Source organism: Lampetra fluviatilis, chromosome 54 (genome assembly GCF_964198595.1).
Source record: "Lampetra fluviatilis chromosome 54, kcLamFluv1.1, whole genome shotgun sequence".
Lineage (NCBI taxonomy): Eukaryota > Metazoa > Chordata > Hyperoartia > Petromyzontiformes > Petromyzontidae > Lampetra > Lampetra fluviatilis.
In genome coordinates, this window is record NC_136328.1 from 8,490,888 (window position 1) to 8,508,832 (window position 17,945).

At 54.7% G+C, this 17,945-nt stretch overlaps 1 protein-coding gene across 1 annotated transcript in view; it reads left to right on the plus strand.

The window, feature by feature from the left end:
- The window catches only part of LOC144949534 (NFX1-type zinc finger-containing protein 1-like), a 57,922-nt gene that overhangs the window by 27,770 nt on the left and 12,207 nt on the right, over positions 1–17,945 (plus strand). Inside the window, exons 13-18 of the mRNA XM_078879460.1 lie at positions 712–959; positions 2,534–2,670; positions 3,184–3,338; positions 5,285–5,430; positions 13,735–13,845; positions 14,952–15,047. Of these exons, the coding sequence (XP_078735586.1) occupies positions 712–959; positions 2,534–2,670; positions 3,184–3,338; positions 5,285–5,430; positions 13,735–13,845; positions 14,952–15,047 (893 nt within the window). The remainder of the gene's footprint in view (positions 1–711; positions 960–2,533; positions 2,671–3,183; positions 3,339–5,284; positions 5,431–13,734; positions 13,846–14,951; positions 15,048–17,945) is intronic.

Consider the following 17,945-nt stretch of genomic DNA (forward strand, 5'->3'; position numbering starts at 1 on the left):
GCTGATCTTGTCAAGGAGCATAAACCATCATTACGCAAACTCCGGTCATCCTCGCAGTGGTTTTTGGCGAGCCAAAGATGGTCACCGCATCGCACGCTTTCAGATGCACTCCTGTGGCTGTCTCAAACGCTCCTCGTTCCGATGTTAAGAAGCCACTGGAGCTCTGCACTTTTAAATAATGGAGATTGAAAACTCATTTCTTTAAAACTGCTTTTTGTGTTAAGTTTGTTTTCCTTGCCTCGCACCTCCGATTTACACAGAGGTGCGGGCCCAGGCCTGTGGAGACCGGAGCGAGCGTTGGTGGATCACACGCACGTGCATTTGTAAAAACTTTCTCCCTGCCCGCGAGGTCATCGTCTCCTGGCTTATGTGCCAGGGTACGGCGGCAATACAGCAAGTCGGTTGATTTCAATCCATACGCCGATCGGGTGTTCCGATTTCCTCCCACGTGAATAATCACTCATTGATGAAGTGAGCCCAATATCGCAACATAGGACGGCAGAGCTTGGGGAAGTTGTTGTTGGCGCCGATTTCTGGCTGCTGCCGTCCCACTTGTCTGTCTGTGGTTTCCCATGTCTCTGAATCATTCTCTGTCTCTCTCGCTGAGACCAACAAGCAACTACGCGCGTTACACATTCCTAACGACAACGATGACAAACGGCGACCTGACCTGTATCGGCACGACCTCGCCATGCACGCGCTGCGTCCAAGCAGGGGCACAGCCAGGACAAGATGAGGAGGAGCTGGAGGATTTGCTGGAGGAGCTGGAGGAGGAGCTGGAGGAGGAGCTGGTGGGGAACCGCATGATAGAGGAGGACCGCACGCAGCACGAGAAGATTGCGGAGCGGCGCCGCGCCATGAACGAGCTCCACCGACAGTTCGTCGCCTTCAGCCTCGAGGACCGTGGGGCTGGAGAGGAGGGGGAGGGGGAGGGGGAGGAGGAGGGGGGCAGGTGGCAGGTGAGGGTTCCTGCCGCTCCGCACTGCCGCCACCTTAGTTTGTCAGCTCCCGCGGCTCTGTTTTGTTTCTGCAGCTCGTCCGTCTAAACTAAAACTCTTAAACTACCTTTTGTTTAAATATTGACTTAAAGCTTTCGTGACTGTAGGAATTAATATTCTTTGGGTCACGTACGTGACCGAAAGACCCAAAGAATACCTTTTGTTTCACCAGGTAAGGCCCCACTGAACTATGTTGCTCTTTTTCAGAAGCGACTTGGCTCTCGCAAATGATAGCCCAATGGAGTTGCTTGTCACCGTGCAGAAATTTGCAGCAGCTAAATACTCTTGACGCACGTTGATTCTAAATGTCGAGGAAAAAACTAGAGGACCCGTAGAAAAATCCACGTGACCACCATGGAAATATACAGGCATCATGGTTGAGATCGAACCCACAACCGCCTGTATATCAGGCGAGGTAGTTCACATCGCGCCATTGCGGTGCCCCAGGTGTCCACACCTGCCTCTTATTCTGTCTGTACTGAACGTCACCATACGAGGAAGAATCCCTTTTGATTTCTCGCAGAGCGGTGCGACCCTTCGCGTTAAAGAACGACGCATGGAAGTGGCCATCACGGAGCTACATCTGAGGTCCCTTACTCCAATGATCTCTCGTCCGCACACAGTAGAGGGTGACACTTGCTCAGCACATGAGAGGGAGGTTCCTCACATGACAGACAATTCCATATTTGAATTCTCAGAGTTAATAATATAATTAATAAGAATTAGCCGTAACCAAATTCTTTAGTGCAGTCATTTGTGACAGGGCTGAGACCAGGAACTCGCTCCACTTGTAAGTGTGTTGAACTTCTTTCACGCCATACGTGGCTAACCGCGGTAATTGGAGGTACGGGAGGACAACAAACTAAACACACAAAAAGCAGTTGATTTTATCTCCTGGTTATATAAAGGATACGGACACAGGGCTGGGTTTAAACACAAGCAGCTGCCTGGATTCGAACCCAGCAGACTCGTTGGTGCTGGCTCGGCACTCTGACTGCTAAGCCGCCCGGTCACTTCAAAGCGATTCTCATCCAGCGATCGGAAGGGATGAATGGGCCAAGTCTGGGCTGTGATGGCTACGCTGTACGTGTCTGCTGTGAACCAACACTGTAGAGGCAGTGAGGGTTGGTGGATCACAGCACATGCTGGGAGTGTAGAGTTGCCATGCCCTGGCTCGCCAGGAGAAGGCGGTGCAGCAAGTTAACTAATCGGGGGATAGAGCGTTGCCCCTCCCCCCCTCGCGCAACGCGTGGGTTTTCTCCGGTTTCCTAACAAACACAACCTCGTTAATAATCGGCTGAAAACATCCTAAAATAATAACCCCCAAAGTAGTGGCGGCGGCAGGACCCTTCTGAGGAGGGGTCCGCGACTCGGCGTGGCCCTCTCCGGATAAATCAGTGGTAACAAAAAAAATATTAATTCGACTTTTGACCCGAGACGTCGAGCCTGCAGCCTTCTGACGGAGAGCCGAGCGCTCAAACGGAGGAACTCGTGATGGAGCAACCGGCGTCGCGTTCCTCCCCTGTGGTGTGCAGAGCACCATGAGCAAGCGGAACATGAAGAGGATGGTGACGAGCGAGCTGAAAAAGGCGGCCTTCACGTCTGACGAGGAGGAGAAACAAGTCCAGAACGTCTGGCACCTGGCCATGGCAGAGCGGTGGCGTTTGTACCGGTACGAGACTGCCGGTGCTGTCTCCTTCGTTAAAACCATTTTTTCTTTCTTTAATCGTCTAAAAATTGGGAACACAACTCAAATGCGAAGGCACGATAAAGTGTCAGCTGCTTATTGATTTCACGGTGGCTCGCACACCATGTCAGACGTTCTGGCAGTGGTGGACCGTTGATCCAGCTTTGGGGAGCTGCAAACTCCACCTCGTCTCAGCCAATTGACGCATACAGGCGGATTGGCTGACACGCCCATATATGGACATGCCTATGATGAAGAGCTTCATAGCTCATCCGGATTCCTGATTGTGGATTCTGTGAGAAACTGGAATGCGACGAGGACGATTGCTGCGACCTCGCCGCCGCTTCTCGCGAGACCCGACCTGGTGTGAGCCCAGCACCGCCGCTTGTGAATCCCTCAGCGCGCGTTATCCAAGACCGGAAAACCAACAGTCTCTCAAGGCTATATGGAGGATCTTTGTCTTTGTATGTGTGTGTGTGCGCATGCCGTGCCGTGCAGGCTGTGGGTGACCAGGTACCAGACAAGCATCCGGGACACGATCGCGGACGAGGAGGACCGGTACCAGAGGCTGGCGGACCAACTGTCAGAGGTGCGGGACGAAGAGGACCACGGCATCCTGAAGGAGGCAACTGTCATCGGCATGACCACGACAGGCAAGGCCCCTCCGCACAACCGCATTCGCAAACTGTGATTCGCAACTTTCATCTTTATTCGTGTTTATGATCTCGTCAAGGAGCATAAACCATCGCGCAAACTCCGGTCATCTTCGCAGCGGCTTTTGGCTGGCCCTTCCGATATTCGGAAGCCACTGGAGCTATGCACTTTTAAATTATCTAGATTGAAAATTCATTTCTTTAAAACTGCTTTTTGTACACTATAGGAACCTCATTTGCCAGTATAAATATGATAATTGGTTTTTTACCCTTCTATCTGGCAACAAAACTGACACCTTTTTACAAGGAGTCATGTTTGTATAGACCGCAATACCTGCAGTCATAATACAAACAAAAGACATAACTCTTGTTTGTGTAATAACAGCCATAGAGGGTTCACGTGGGGATTGGCTTGCCGGTCCTGCTTGTAGCCAATAAGGGTTGAGATAGGGACCATGGCCCATGCGTCATCACGACAGGTCATCAGGAGTGATTGGCCTAGCCATTCGGGGCCCCAGCTAATGGGGAGCCGGATGAGGGGCGTGGTCCCGGGATTGACAGGGAACCATCGAGAATGGTCGAAGCTGTCCATGAACGATTGGCTGGGGGAACCACGTGACGAAGGTATTAAGAGCGAGTGGAGGAGAACGATCGAGAGCAGACTGAAACTGACAAGAGCAGGGTCACGCGCGGACGGGGGCTGGGGTTGCCACGTGCGCGGTGGGGACTTAGTGCGTGGTCTGTCCTCTCTCCGTTGTCTGCCAGCAACGGAGAGTGAGTGAGCAAAGTGTATTGTGGAGTGGAAATAAAAGGACCGATTCCGAAGCCGTCTCCTGAAGGATTATTACATTTGTATTATGACTGCAGGTATTGCGGTCTATACAAACATGACTCCTTGTAAAAAGGTGTCAGTTTTGTTGCCAGATAGAAGGGTAAAAAACCAATTATCAACTGCTTTTTGTGTTTGGTTTCTTGTCCTTGCCCCATACCTCTGATTAGCATGGTTGGCTACGTACGGTGCGAAAGAAGTTCAACAGACATACATGTATCGAAAGTTCAAGTTTAATGTGCAATTTTATTGTCACAGAACGCTTCACATAGATGGACGTATATCACATGACAGCAATCCCTCACCAATCACAGGGGGCTAGGTTCCTGGAAAATGCCGCGGTAGGCAAGTCAGCGATTGGTAAAGTAGAGGGCCTGTGGGAAATAGTGGATTAGGGGAACCACGGCCAAGGTCAGACTCGTCATAGCTTAACTAAGTTCCCTGTTTATTAACTAAACACTGAATAAAATTCAGTACAATAACATAAATAAACACGTTAACTTTACGTACCTTTACTATTAACGATGGTGATGAAGATGACAATGAGATGATGGGGGAAGGGGGCTGTTTAGAAAGAGTAGAGGCTCAGCCCACGTGACACTCTCACCTTCACCACTCGCTGCACACTTCAGGTCCATGATTAAGGGCAAAATTAATCCTTTCCTGGAATCGGAAGAAAATTAAACTAACCTTATCGGTACAGTACTTCTTTGACGACGTCACACAATACAATGATGTCATGCTGGGATGCAATGATGTAATATACACGTCATGTGAATTCCTTAACACCGTGCTTACCTGTGGATACTCAAATTTCCAGGCCGCAATTGGTACATGAAACTGCGGTTGGCGATGGATTCCTGTACATCAATAAGAATTTAAATTATGCATCGCAATAAAAGTTACATGACGATAAGCCACTTCGTTGAGCTATCATTTGTGATAAACAGGTTGCTTCTAAAAAGCTATATAGCTCAGCGGGCCTTACCTGCTTAAATCAAAAATTGTTTATATTTGGCCACGGTGCGCTGTGACGCTACGCGGAATGGCGCAAGCACGCTGGCGACCTCCGGTGACATCCGGTGACCTCCGGCGCGTCGTCCGTGTCCCCCCCCAGGGGCCGCCAAGTTCCGGGGAATCCTGCAGAAGGTGCGGCCCAAGATCGTCATCGTGGAAGAAGCGGCCGAGGTCCTGGAAGCTCACATCATCACCACGCTGAGTAGCGCCTGCAAGCATCTCATCCTCATTGGGGATCATCAGCAGGTTTGTTGGCCACAAACACAAAGGAGACATCACAGCGATACACTCCGCTGCTCCTGAAGCGGTTATCTGGCTTGACCACCTGAATGTGAAATTGTAGTCGTTGCTCTGCATCTACATCAGCCGTACGGAAGAAGAAGGAGGAGCAGGTTTGTTCGGAGCCTCCGTCTGTCCAACCGACTCCTGTATGTGGGCAGTTACCGTTGTCATCATTGTCATCTTCGTCATCGTCGCACGTCATCGCGGTTTTATCTTCGTCATTTGATCACTATAATCACCATTTTCGAGATCAATGTCATCACCATTATAGATCGAGCTTCACTATCATCGTCGTCGTCGTCATCGTAACCACTGTCCCTGTCTCTGGCTGTTGTTTTATTACACACCCTTGCGTTTGCCAGTGCTTTTGACCGATGCATACTGAACGCGTACATCATCAAGCGTGTCCATCGTCACCCCACCGTTTTCTCATCGTCAGCATCACCACCATTTTCACCATCGGCATTGCCTTACCAGGGGCGGTGCGGCTGTTGACTGGGTGGATTATCTGGGGTACACATTAAATGTGCTTGCGAAAACACAATTGTGTTCACACGTGCATTGATTCCACGTGAGGCACGTGTGCATGCGTGTGTATATCGCGAGCGTGTGTGTGTATTGCGTATGTGTGTGCGTTTGTGTATCGCGTCCATGCATATGTAGTGGTGGTATTGACGTGCGCCGACTGTGACAGTGATGGATCACGGGGCGGCGCGGGGTGCGGGGTTGGGCACGCGTTGTGGGCGTGGTGTGGACGCGCGCGCCGGGAGTGACAGATGACGAGGCGGCGCGGAGTGAGTGGTGAGGCACGATGAGATGTGGGAAAAGAGGATCGTAGCCAGCACCCGGCGATTGGTCGAATAAGTGGGTGCTCGCAGCGACGTCCGCAGGTGGGGTATAAAGGGGGACGCGCGAGAGCACTCGGGGAGAGTTACCCAGTTGAAGACCCGAAGACGGAGCTGAAGACCTAGTGAAGCCGAGTAGCTCAGTGGCGTTAGTCGCCGAGTAGCTAAGTGGATGTTGGTCATCCGAGTAGCTCAGTGGGCGTTAGTCGCCGAGTAGCTAAGTGGATGTTGGTCATCCGAGTAGCTCAGTGGCGTTAGTCGCCGAGTAGCTAAGTGGATGTTGGTCATCCGAGTAGCTCAGTGGCGTTAGTCGCCGAGTAGCTAAGTGGATGTTGGTCATCCGAGTAGCTCAGTGGGCGTTAGTCGCCAAGTAGCTAAGTGGGTGTTTGTCACCCGAGTACTAAGTGGATGTTGGTCATCCGAGTAGCTCAGTGGCGTTAGTCGCCAAGTAGCTAAGAGGATGTTGGTCATCCGAGTAGCTCAGTGGGCGTTAGTCGCCAAGTAGCTAAGTGGGTGGTTGTCACCCGAGTACTAAGTGGATGTTGGTCATCCGAGTAACTCAGTGGGCGTTAGTCGCCAAGTAGCTAAGTGGGTGTTTGTCACCCGAGTACTAAGTGGATGTTGGTCATCCGAGTAACTCAGTGGGCGTTAGTCGCCAAGTAGCGAAGTGGGTGTTTGTCACCCGAGATACAAAGTAGGTGTTAGTCACCTGTAACCAAGTTTGATAAAATAAAGAGTGTGTTACCCGTGAAGTCGTCTCCCGTGGAGTTACTACATTACAACTGGCGTCAGAAGTAAACCTGTCTTCAAGAAGTATGGACACAAGGAAGACTACCCGTACCCACGAGCGAGGTCGGGATGACGACTGCGTACCGGGGACACCGACCTCGGGAGTAGAGGACGAGGAGTTGCCGCCGATGCAGCACTTCGCGGTGATGGCCGACGCTCCGCTTGCCTCCGACACCGGCCTCCAGGACGCGCACGCCCGCTTGGCGGAGTTGCTACTCGCCGCCGCCGCTGTCTTGGCCGACATCTCCGTTCCGGCGAGCGGAAAAACGGCTGCGGGGGTCGTGGAGGAAGCGACGGTGGAGGATTCCCGCCAAAGGGCGCTTCGCGCCAAAAGCCTGGAAGTTGCCGCCGTTTTTGGGGGGCCGCCACCGATTGGCGGGAAAGACGGACGCCACGTGGCCGGACACCTCCGCGCAGCGCAGCCCACGTCATCGGCGCGCGCCGGAGCCCTCCATTTTGCGCCTGACAACCGAGCCGACATTTTACACAACTCCAGCGGAGCGCGGGAAAATCTCTCCGACGTCGACGACGATCGGGTCCTCCAGCAAAGATTGCCCGCGCTGTCGGCGTTTAAGGCGGATGGGGGCGACTGGGGAGCCTTCCAACGAAGGTTCCTCGCTCATCAGGAGATGTCGGGGTGGTCCGACACCACTGCCCTGCGTGCGTTGCCAGCGATGCTTGACGACGACGCGCTTGCAGCCTTCACATCTGCTGCAAGGTCGTCCCGCTCTACGCTCCAGGCCGCACTACACCTGATGGTGAAGGTGTTCGGGCCGCCCTCCACGTGCCGCCACCAGTTCTACGATCGGCGGAAGGTGGCTGGGGAAACGACGCTAGCCTACCGCACGGCACTGCTCGCCTTGGCGGACGCGGCTTTTCCCCGCATGGATAAGGAGGGGAAGGACGCCATGGTGACGGAGCAGCTGCTGGTGTTGGCCCACGAGTTGGGGGTCCCCATCAACGTGGCAGACGAGATGGAGATCTGCTCCCTGGCGATCGCCACGAGCATTCACGCGTACGAGGTCCTCAAACGCAAGCCGGGGGTCGTCTGCAAATGGCCGGGGAATGCGGCACTGGCCGCCACGATCGCCGAACCTCAGCCAGCTGCGGTGCAGGAGCGGGCCTTCGCTGCACCGTGTCCGGGGGAGTGGAGAACGGGAGGTCGTTCGCCCACACGTTCGCCCCGCAAGCTGGAGCAACCGAAACCTACGACGTCCGTCGTCTGCTACAACTGCGGCCTTCGGGGTCACGTCGCAGCCGGGTGCCGGGCCCCGCGTCCGCGCACCGCAGGACCACGTCGGGACGACGACCAGGGCCACAAGTCATCCCAACAAAACCCGGCAAGTCGCGGCACCTCACACGTTCGGTCCACAAACACGGCACATTCGGGTCGCCGCTTCGCGGTGGGGGGTTCGCGGCTGGGTGCCGGGGGTTCAATTCGGCGGGGGGGGTCCGTACGCGGCCCGCAAGCAGTCGAGTGGTCCGCATTGGCCCACAGGATCGTGGCTGCGTCAGCCGGGTCGTCCGTGGTAACGGGGTTCATTGACGGGGTTGAGGTCCGGGTGCTTGTTGACACGGGTGCGTCGGCCACCATCATCTCGGACCTTATTTATAACATCCTTCCCGTCCAAAGTAGACCCCTTCTGCCGGTAGACGTGCCATTTTATGCGGCGAATGGGGGATCCCTGGGGATCATCGGCCAGATTCGGGCGACTATTTGCATTGGGGACATTAAATTAGCGGGCCCTATTTTTGTATCATCATCGCTGGCCGTTCCCTGTTTGCTAGGTACGGACTTTTTGTCAAAAATGCCCATCAAAATTCTTATTGATCAGGCCTGCATAGAGCTTCCGTCAGGTCGGCGGGTTGCCTTCTTGTCGAGCCCTATCAAAGTGCGCACGGTTTGTGCGACGGTGCAGGCGCTGGCGACTCACACTGTACGGGTAGCCCCGGGATCGCAAATGTTAGTACCCCTTCGGTTCAGGAAGCCACTCGAGGTGGGTGCGGAGGCACAGGGGGTGCTGTTGGGGCCGTCAAACAGAGCCAGTAAGGGCCTCGACTTAGCGGTTGCTCAAACCATGGTGAGAGGGGACAGTGAGCCGTTCGTAATGGTCCTGAATACGGGGTCGCGGCCGGCCGTAATTGCGCAGGGAACGGTGCTGGCTCACGCCGCGCCGCTGCCCGTTGAGGAACGGCTCGTGGCTCAAGCAGATTTTACTGTCGAGTCGCATCCTCAAAGTGATGAGGGGACTGAGTGGTTGGACTCGCTGTGTGCGGGTTCTGCTAACTTGTCCGGGGTGCAATTGGGAGCATTGAGGGGTTTGCTCATTGAGTTTGCTGACGTGTTCAGCAAACATAAGTACGATATCGGCTGCACTGACCTGTTGCGCCACCACATAGCTACAGGGGACGCGGCCCCTATTCGTCAGAATCCTTTCCGGCTCAGCCCGGCCGAGAAGGAACATGTGCAATCGGCGGTTAATGATATGTTGGCGGCCGATATCATTTCGCCCTCTTCTAGTCCGTGGGGTGCTCCTATTGTCCTAGTAAAGAAACAGGACGGGTCCTTGCGGTTTTGTGTCGATTTCCGCCGCTTAAACAAAATCTCGATGGCGGATGCGTATCCGCTCCCCAGGATGGATGAGTCGCTGGATGCCTTGGCGGGAGCGCAGTTTTTTTTCCACACTCGATCTGCTTTCTGGATTTTGGCAATTGCCACTCGATAACGAGTCTAAACCTAAAACTGCTTTCCGCACACCTGGGGGCCTTTTTGAATTCAACCGTTTGCCCATGGGCTTACATTCCGCCCCCGCCACGTTCCAGAGACTCATGGAATTGGTTTTGTCAGGCCTCCAATGGGATACCTGTTTGATTTATCTTGACGATATTATCGTCTTTAGTCGGACTTTCGAGGAGCACCTCCAGCGACTGAGAGCGGTGTTCCTCAGGATGCGTTCCGCTAAGCTAAAATTTAAACCGGCTAAATGTTTTCTGCTTCGGGAATCTGTCAGATATTTGGGCCATATCGTGAGTCGTTCAGGGATCTCGACGGACCCTGCTAAGACGCATTGCGTCAGCTCATGGCCAACGCCAACCTCGGTCACGGAGGTTCGTAGTTTCATTGGTTTTGCCTCCTATTACCGTCGTTTTGTCAAGCAATTTGCCACCATAGCCAAGCCCCTGCACGCTTTGACGGCTAAGGGTGTGAGGTTTCACTGGGGGGCAGAGGAGGAGGATGCGTTCTGCTCCCTCCGTGACGCTTTGGTGCAGGCTCCCCCCTTGTGTTACCCCGATTTCACACAACCGTTTTTGCTTGACACGGACGCCAGCAATACGGGTATCGGGGGGGTGCTCTCACAGTTGGTCGGGGGGGTTGAACGGGTGGTCGCCTACGGTAGTAGGGTTCTTTCCCCCGCAGAACAACGCTATTGCGTAACTTGTCGTGAATTGTTAGCCATTGTGTTTTTTACACAGCAATTCAGGCCGTATCTTTACGGCCGTCATTTTACGGTCCGGACGGACCATGCGGCTCTACAATACGCTATGCGCGTGGCGCAGCCATCGGGCCAATTGTCCCGATGGTTGGAGGTCCTTCAAGACTACCAATTCACGACGATTTACCGAAAAGGGTTGCGGCACTCAAACGCGGACGCCTTGTCGCGGTTGCCGCCGTGCACGGACTGCACATGTTTGTTGGGATCAGCGCGGTGCAAACCCCCGGTCGCCGGCGCCCCGGGAGTTGCGCTCGCCGCCACTGACACCCCGGGAGAGGACGCCCCCACGGGGAGGGATTCGCTGTTGTCGTTGCCCATCATTGAGTGGGGCCGCCTCCAGATGTCCGACAGCTCCCTACTTACGCTGCGTCGGAAAGTTGGCGCTCCCGAACAAGGGGAGGCGCGGGTCGGTTCCTGGGTGTGCAGACAGGGCCTGTTGATGAGGTGGGACAACATGTCCCGGCGTCACGTGCTCGTGGTGCCTGTTGCTATGCGGGGTAGGATTGTTCTGGCAGCTCATGAACGGCTCATGCATCTGGGTTTTCACAAAACGCTCGCCCTAATCCAGCGAGACTATTATTGGCCGGGGATGGGTAACGACGTGGCGAATATTCTTAAGGGATGCGTAGAGTGCGCCAAAAGGAAACCGCCACCATTGGCGGCTAATCCACCGCTGCAATCCATTCAGGTTTCGCGTATAAACGAATTGGTAGCGTTGGACATCTTGGGGCCCTTTCCGGTTACACCAAGGGGAAATAGGTTCCTGCTGGTTGGCGTGGAATACTTCACCCGATGGCCTATGGCATGGCCGCTCGCCAACCAGTCGGCTGCGGCGGTGGCGGACGCCTTTGTCCAGGGTTATGTGTTGGACAAGGGCGCCCCCGAACGCTTGCTGACGGATCAAGGGAAGAATTTTTCGAGCGTTTTGTTGCGCGAGGTGTGCGACCTGTTGGGTACAAAGAAAGTGCGTACTTCCCCCTACCACCCGCAGACTGACGGGATGGTTGAGCGTCTGAACAGAACGATTACGTCTATGTTGTGCCAACAGGTCTGCGACGATCAGGTTGATTGGGACTTACAGGTGCCGGGGGTACTCGCGGCCTATCGAATGGCCCCTCATGCGGCGACAGGGTTTTCCCCATTTTTTCTTATGTATGGGCGGGAGGCCGATCCGGCCATGGACGTCCAACTGGGGATTTCCCAGCCACGTGCAAAATCTAAATTGGCAGACCACATCAAATTTAATATCGCCAAATTGACTGAAGCGCGGGAGGGGGCAAGGTTGAATTCGCGGTCGCGGCAAATTGCAAACGAGAAATTGCATGAGCGGAGGGTGCATACGCATGATTGGAAACCAGGCGATAAGGCCTGGCTGCATTGTCCACATGCACCGTTGGCTACGTCCCCCAAGTTGTTGAGACCTTGGAGGGGACCGGTGGAAATTGTGCGGGTTGCACGGCCCCAGAGTATACAGATTAAATGGGGGAAACGCCGTTGGTATGTGCACCCCTCCCGACTGAAGCCCTATGCGGCACCGTGTGACCCCGTTCTGTGCCGTGACGACCGGGCGTGTGATGTGACCGTCGACTCGGGGAGGGAGGTGTCGCAGGCTGATCCTCACGTGTCTCCACCTGACCCACCCCCAGGTGCCTCGGGCTTGACGGCTGCTGACCATCGAGAGCCTGAACCCCGGGGCACGCACGAGTCCTCGATGCCTGGCCGATGTCTTCCTGAACCGCCGGCACCACCGGACGTTCAACCGCGTCTGGTGCCGTACGACGGACCGGCAAGGCGGACTCGGGCTAGGTCTCAACAATTTTCATGAGGACGGGTTTTTTTTGTGCTCTACACCGAGCTCGCCCGGTGTTCCCCTCTGCCGGGATAATGTCCCGTTGTAGGGACGCTCGGAAGAAAAGGGGACACTGCACGAGTCGAAAGAAAAAAAAAAATTTTTCCATTTATTTTTTTTGTATACACATTGCTATTGTCACTCGCCGGTTTGTATATATTGTTCTGTTGTCGCGGTGGCATTGGTTGAGGGTTGCGGATGGTGGTGTTCGCGTCGTGTTGTGTTGTTAGCTTAGTTGTTGTTCTTGTTGTTGTGTTGTGTTACGGGGCACACAGGGAGGGTTTGTAATTTTTGTAGCAGCCGGGGCGGCTGCGAGCTATGTGGTAGGGGGTGATGTAGTGGTGGTATTGACGTGCGCCGACTGTGACAGTGATGGATCACGGGGCGGCGCGGGGTGCGGGGTTGGGCACGCGTTGTGGGCGTGGTGTGGACGCGCGCGCCGGGAGTGACAGATGACGAGGCGGCGCGGAGTGAGTGGTGAGGCACGATGAGATGTGGGAAAAGAGGATCGTAGCCAGCACCCGGCGATTGGTCGAATAAGTGGGTGCTCGCAGCGACGTCCGCAGGTGGGGTATAAAGGGGGACGCGCGAGAGCACTCGGGGAGAGTTACCCAGTTGAAGACCCGAAGACGGAGCTGAAGACCTAGTGAAGCCGAGTAGCTCAGTGGCGTTAGTCGCCGAGTAGCTAAGTGGATGTTGGTCATCCGAGTAGCTCAGTGGGCGTTAGTCGCCAAGTAGCTAAGTGGGTGTTTGTCACCCGAGTACTAAGTGGATGTTGGTCATCCGAGTAGCTCAGTGGCGTTAGTCGCCAAGTAGCTAAGAGGATGTTGGTCATCCGAGTAGCTCAGTGGGCGTTAGTCGCCAAGTAGCTAAGTGGGTGGTTGTCACCCGAGTACTAAGTGGATGTTGGTCATCCGAGTAACTCAGTGGGCGTTAGTCGCCAAGTAGCTAAGTGGGTGTTTGTCACCCGAGTACTAAGTGGATGTTGGTCATCCGAGTAACTCAGTGGGCGTTAGTCGCCAAGTAGCGAAGTGGGTGTTTGTCACCCGAGATACAAAGTAGGTGTTAGTCACCTGTAACCAAGTTTGATAAAATAAAGAGTGTGTTACCCGTGAAGTCGTCTCCCGTGGAGTTACTACATTACACATACATCGTGTGCGTGTGTATATCGCGCGTGTGCGTATATTGTGTTGCGCGCATGAGCCCGAGCGTGTATGTTGCGTGCATCGCGAGCGTTGCGTTGCTTCCCCCGCGTGTATTTGTGATGCCCGTTGTCCGGGCCCACCGGTAGCTGCGACCGAGCGCCAGCGTGTACGAGCTTGCCAAGCGCTACAACCTGGAGGTGTCGCTCTTCGAGCGCCTCGTCAAGAACAGCGTCCCCTTCGCCCGGCTTAGCATCCAGGTGAGCGCTGCGCCACACCCGGCCGCCGCACGCCGTTACGGCACTCTGAACTAAGACTAAACTAATTTTATTGTGCCAGGTAAGGCCCACTGAGCTGTATAGCTCTTTTTCAGAAGCGGCCCGGCTATCACAAATGATGGCTTCTCATGTGGAAATTTATATCAGCCAGATAATGTGAAAGCCCGTTGCTTCTAAATGTGGGAGGGAAAAACTGGAGGACCCAGAGAAAAAGTCCATGCCACCCACAGTGAGAGAGCCACACAAACTCCAAATATACAGTAGGCATCAGGGTCGGAATCGAACCCACGAACTCCTGCATACCAGGTGAGGCAGATAACATTTCGCCACCGTGAGAGCCACTCGCCTTCGTTGCCGCCTCCTTCACACGCTGGATTTGGAATCCAGAGGTCACCGGCGTGGCAATTGAAACAACGGCGCCAGTTCCCTAAATCCACCGCACCACGCACCAACCACCACCTCTGTCCACCGAGTTGAAGGAATTACCTCTCTGGCCTCTCTATGTGCTGGGTAGAAGGGCCATGGCCTGAAACGTCCCCATTTATATATTTTTATTTGTTAGGCCACAAACTGCGTTATTGACGAACGTGGCGAGGTTTGTTTTGTCAGATGGGGGTGTCACAGTTAGTCAATCGGCAGGTTTCCTATCATGGTGGGGTAAAATGTGGGTACTCCCACCTCTTCCAAGACATCTGGGCAGTTTGGAAGAGTAGACCAAGATACCCTCTAGAGTTCCCTCCAGTGGAAGTGCTTTTGCCAGCAGTGGTGTGAGCGGGCAATTGCAGAGCTGCGCCCTTAACTCTTGCCTTCAACGTTTCCAGGGTTAGCACAGTGTGATATCATCACCCAGTAAACGTACAACGTTGGGGTGTGGTTTGGGGCGTGGTAGTTGAAAGCAATGTCGGACCAACATTACCCCAACGTTGGCCAAACATTACCCCAATGTCGGCCCAACATTATCCCAATGTCGGCCCCACATTTCAGACGCGAGTGAGATCCAACCGAGAGAAAAGTGTCCTTGGCAAGGGATAGCCGTGCGTAACGAGACTCTGTATTTTCTGCATGCTCACGCACGCGCGCACACGCAGCACCGCATGCGGCCGGAGATCGCGAAGCTGCTGGTGCCGCACATTTACGACCATCTGGAGAACCACCCGTCCGTGCTGAAGTACGAGAACGTGAAGGTGAGGGCCGTGCGCTGGGGGGAGAGATGCCCCGGGGCCCGCGCTCGAATCCGGAATGTAGATGAAGAGTCGATGAACAACAACGCGAGCTGGAAGTGTTCATCGTTCTTACAGAGGGGGTCGTCGCGGATGAAGGCGCCGTGGTAGCGCTTTGCGAGTTCCACCGAACGTCTTGCGCCTCGAATCCACTGATGCCGGACGCGTTGAAAAGTGGAGACGGATTATGAGACAAAAGTAAAGACGGATTATGAGGAGATAAATGCGTCCATGGCTCGGGAGAGGCGTGCGTAACAGGACCCTGTCGTGTTCATTTGAGCAGCACGTTTTGTTTGAATGAAAACTAAGAAGAGGTTTTTGCACTTTCTGCCAATAAAACAGGAGGCGTTCAGGTGTAAAAACACCAAATAGAAACCTTTTGCGAGGAATCAAGTCTGCATTCACCGCACGTACTTGTGACAAAGCATGCAAAGAAACATTCTCTGATAATGTGTGATGCATTGTCTTCAAAACTGATTGGCCTACACCAGAGACAACAGCCTTCTTTATGGCCTAGTCTCACCACCAGTGTCAGACCAGAGGACACCAAAAGGCGAAGAGTACGGAGACATTGCCAGTGTCAGAGCATTTGTAGCTCGGGTCGAGCAGTTATATCTATGGGCCCCTTTTGCCAGTATCATGTTTTATGATCTTATCTACTTATAATCTAATGGGATTCATATAGTATTTTAATAAGGCGCTTTACAGCAATTATACAATTGTACACAGCTATGATAATAATTTGAAAGAAAAAATGGGGTTATTGTAAGTGGTGGTGTAGTTTTGATGCAGTAAAACAATAGGCATTGATAAGGAGGGGTTGGGATAGGTCCTATTCGAAGTTGGGGGGCGACAGAAAGCTGGGGGGCTGAAAAGTAATCGGGCATCGTTGGGAAGACAGAGGGGGGCGACGAGGGGCTCCAGCCCCACCCCCCCCCCCCCCCCCCCCCCACTTTGCCTTTTCTCTTTCGACTCCACTGGCTTTCCGTTTACTACGAAACTATAAAAAAAAATGTTTTACCAGGAAAGGGCCCGCTGAGCTATACACAGGGGGTCCCCGATATACGTTGGGGTTAGGGACCAGAAAGTTGCAACTTATAACGAAACGACGAATCACGGGGAATTTCCCCCCATAGCAAAAGCAACCAAAATACGGACTGCACATGTGTAGTGGTGATACGCGCTGGGGTAGGGATCGTGTGCCAGCGCGTAGTGATTGGCTGTGTGTGTTGGTGACGCGCGCTGACGGTGAAGGATCAGGGGTCAACGCGGGGTCGGGGGTTATGAGGCAGTGATTGGTTGGGTATCAGTGACGCGCGCTGACAGCGATGGGATCCTGGGGCAAGCGCACAGGCGCACGGGGAGCGAGTGACCAGCGAAGACTGAAGACGGAGGAGGAAGAGATAGGGCCCTGCGGTACCTAGTCCCGCTGTCCTGTAGGGGCCGGGGCTCTGTGTGACCCAGAGGCGGAACCCTGGGACCCGGGGCCGAGCGTCCGTGAGAGGGCTGGCCCTTGGGACTCAGAGGTTGTGGCCCACGCCCAAGCTGGGGTGGGCCTGTAGGCTCCACGGACGTTACGGGGCGGAGTGCAGTGTGAGCATGCAGTGTGAGCCATAGTAACTACACGTGTCAAGTGAAGTGTGTGTAGTCAGAGGCATAGTAACTACACGTGTCAAGTGAAGTGTGTGTAGTCAGAGGCATAGTAACTACACGTGTCAAGTGAAGTGTGTGTAGTCAGAGGAATAGTGACCACACGTGTCAAGTGAAGTGTGTGTAGTCAGAGGAATAGTGACCACACGTTGTATCGTGACAAGTCAAGGTTTAATAAAAAGTGTGCTACCCGTCAAGTGGTTTCCTGCCGTCATTCCAATACTTCAACTGGCGTCAGAAGTGAAACAGTCTTCCAGGCATGGATACAAGGAAGACCCGTCGGACTCACGGGATTGACCGCGAGGATAACCTTGACGACTCGGGCCAGCTGGCATCGGGGGGAGAGGACGAAGAAATGCCGACGCCGCAGGATCCGCCGAGGGCACCGGATGAGCGACTGGGGACCAATGCCGTACTCCGCGAGGCGCACTCCCGTCTGGCAGAGTTGCTGCTCGCCGCCGCGTCCATCCTGGCGGAAATCAGCACGTCGGGAGGAGCGGGGACGTCGGCGGACATTCAACAGGGTCGCCCCGCAGATTCCCGCCAAAATGACTGGGCGATTCCCGCCATTTCAACTGCGCGGACATCTTTTGGCGGGAACGGCGAGCACCACGTGGCGGCGGTTCTCCAAGCGCGCCCGCTTACGTCATCAACGCGCGCTGCGGACCGCCATCAGCCACCCGCCATTGGGGCCGCCATCTCGCACACCGTCGGTGCGGCGGAGAGGAACCACGAGGCAGAGGACGACTTCATCTTTCAACAGCGCCTTCCCACATTGTCAGCCTTCAAGGCGGAAGGCGGGGACTAGGGCGCATTCCAGCGCAGGTTTCTGGCGCATCAGGAAATGTCCGCCTGGTCCGACGCTACGGCGCTGCGGGCACTGCCTGCCATGTTGGACGACAACGCGCTCGCGGCCTTCACGTCCGCACAGAGGTCGGACCGCTCCACGCTTAAGGCTGCGCTGGGTCTCATGGCCAAGGTCTACGGACCTCCCTCGGCGTGTCGCCATCACTTTTACGCCCGGCGGAAGGCGGACACGGAGACCGCGCTCGCCTACCGCACGGCGTTGTTGGCTCTCGCCGACGCCGCGTTCCCTCGTATGGACGAGGAGGGCCAGGACGCGATGGTCTTGGAGCAACTGCTCAAGTTGGCGCAGGACCTGGGGGTCCCCATCAACACGGCCGACGAGGTCGATATTTCTTCTTTGCGGGT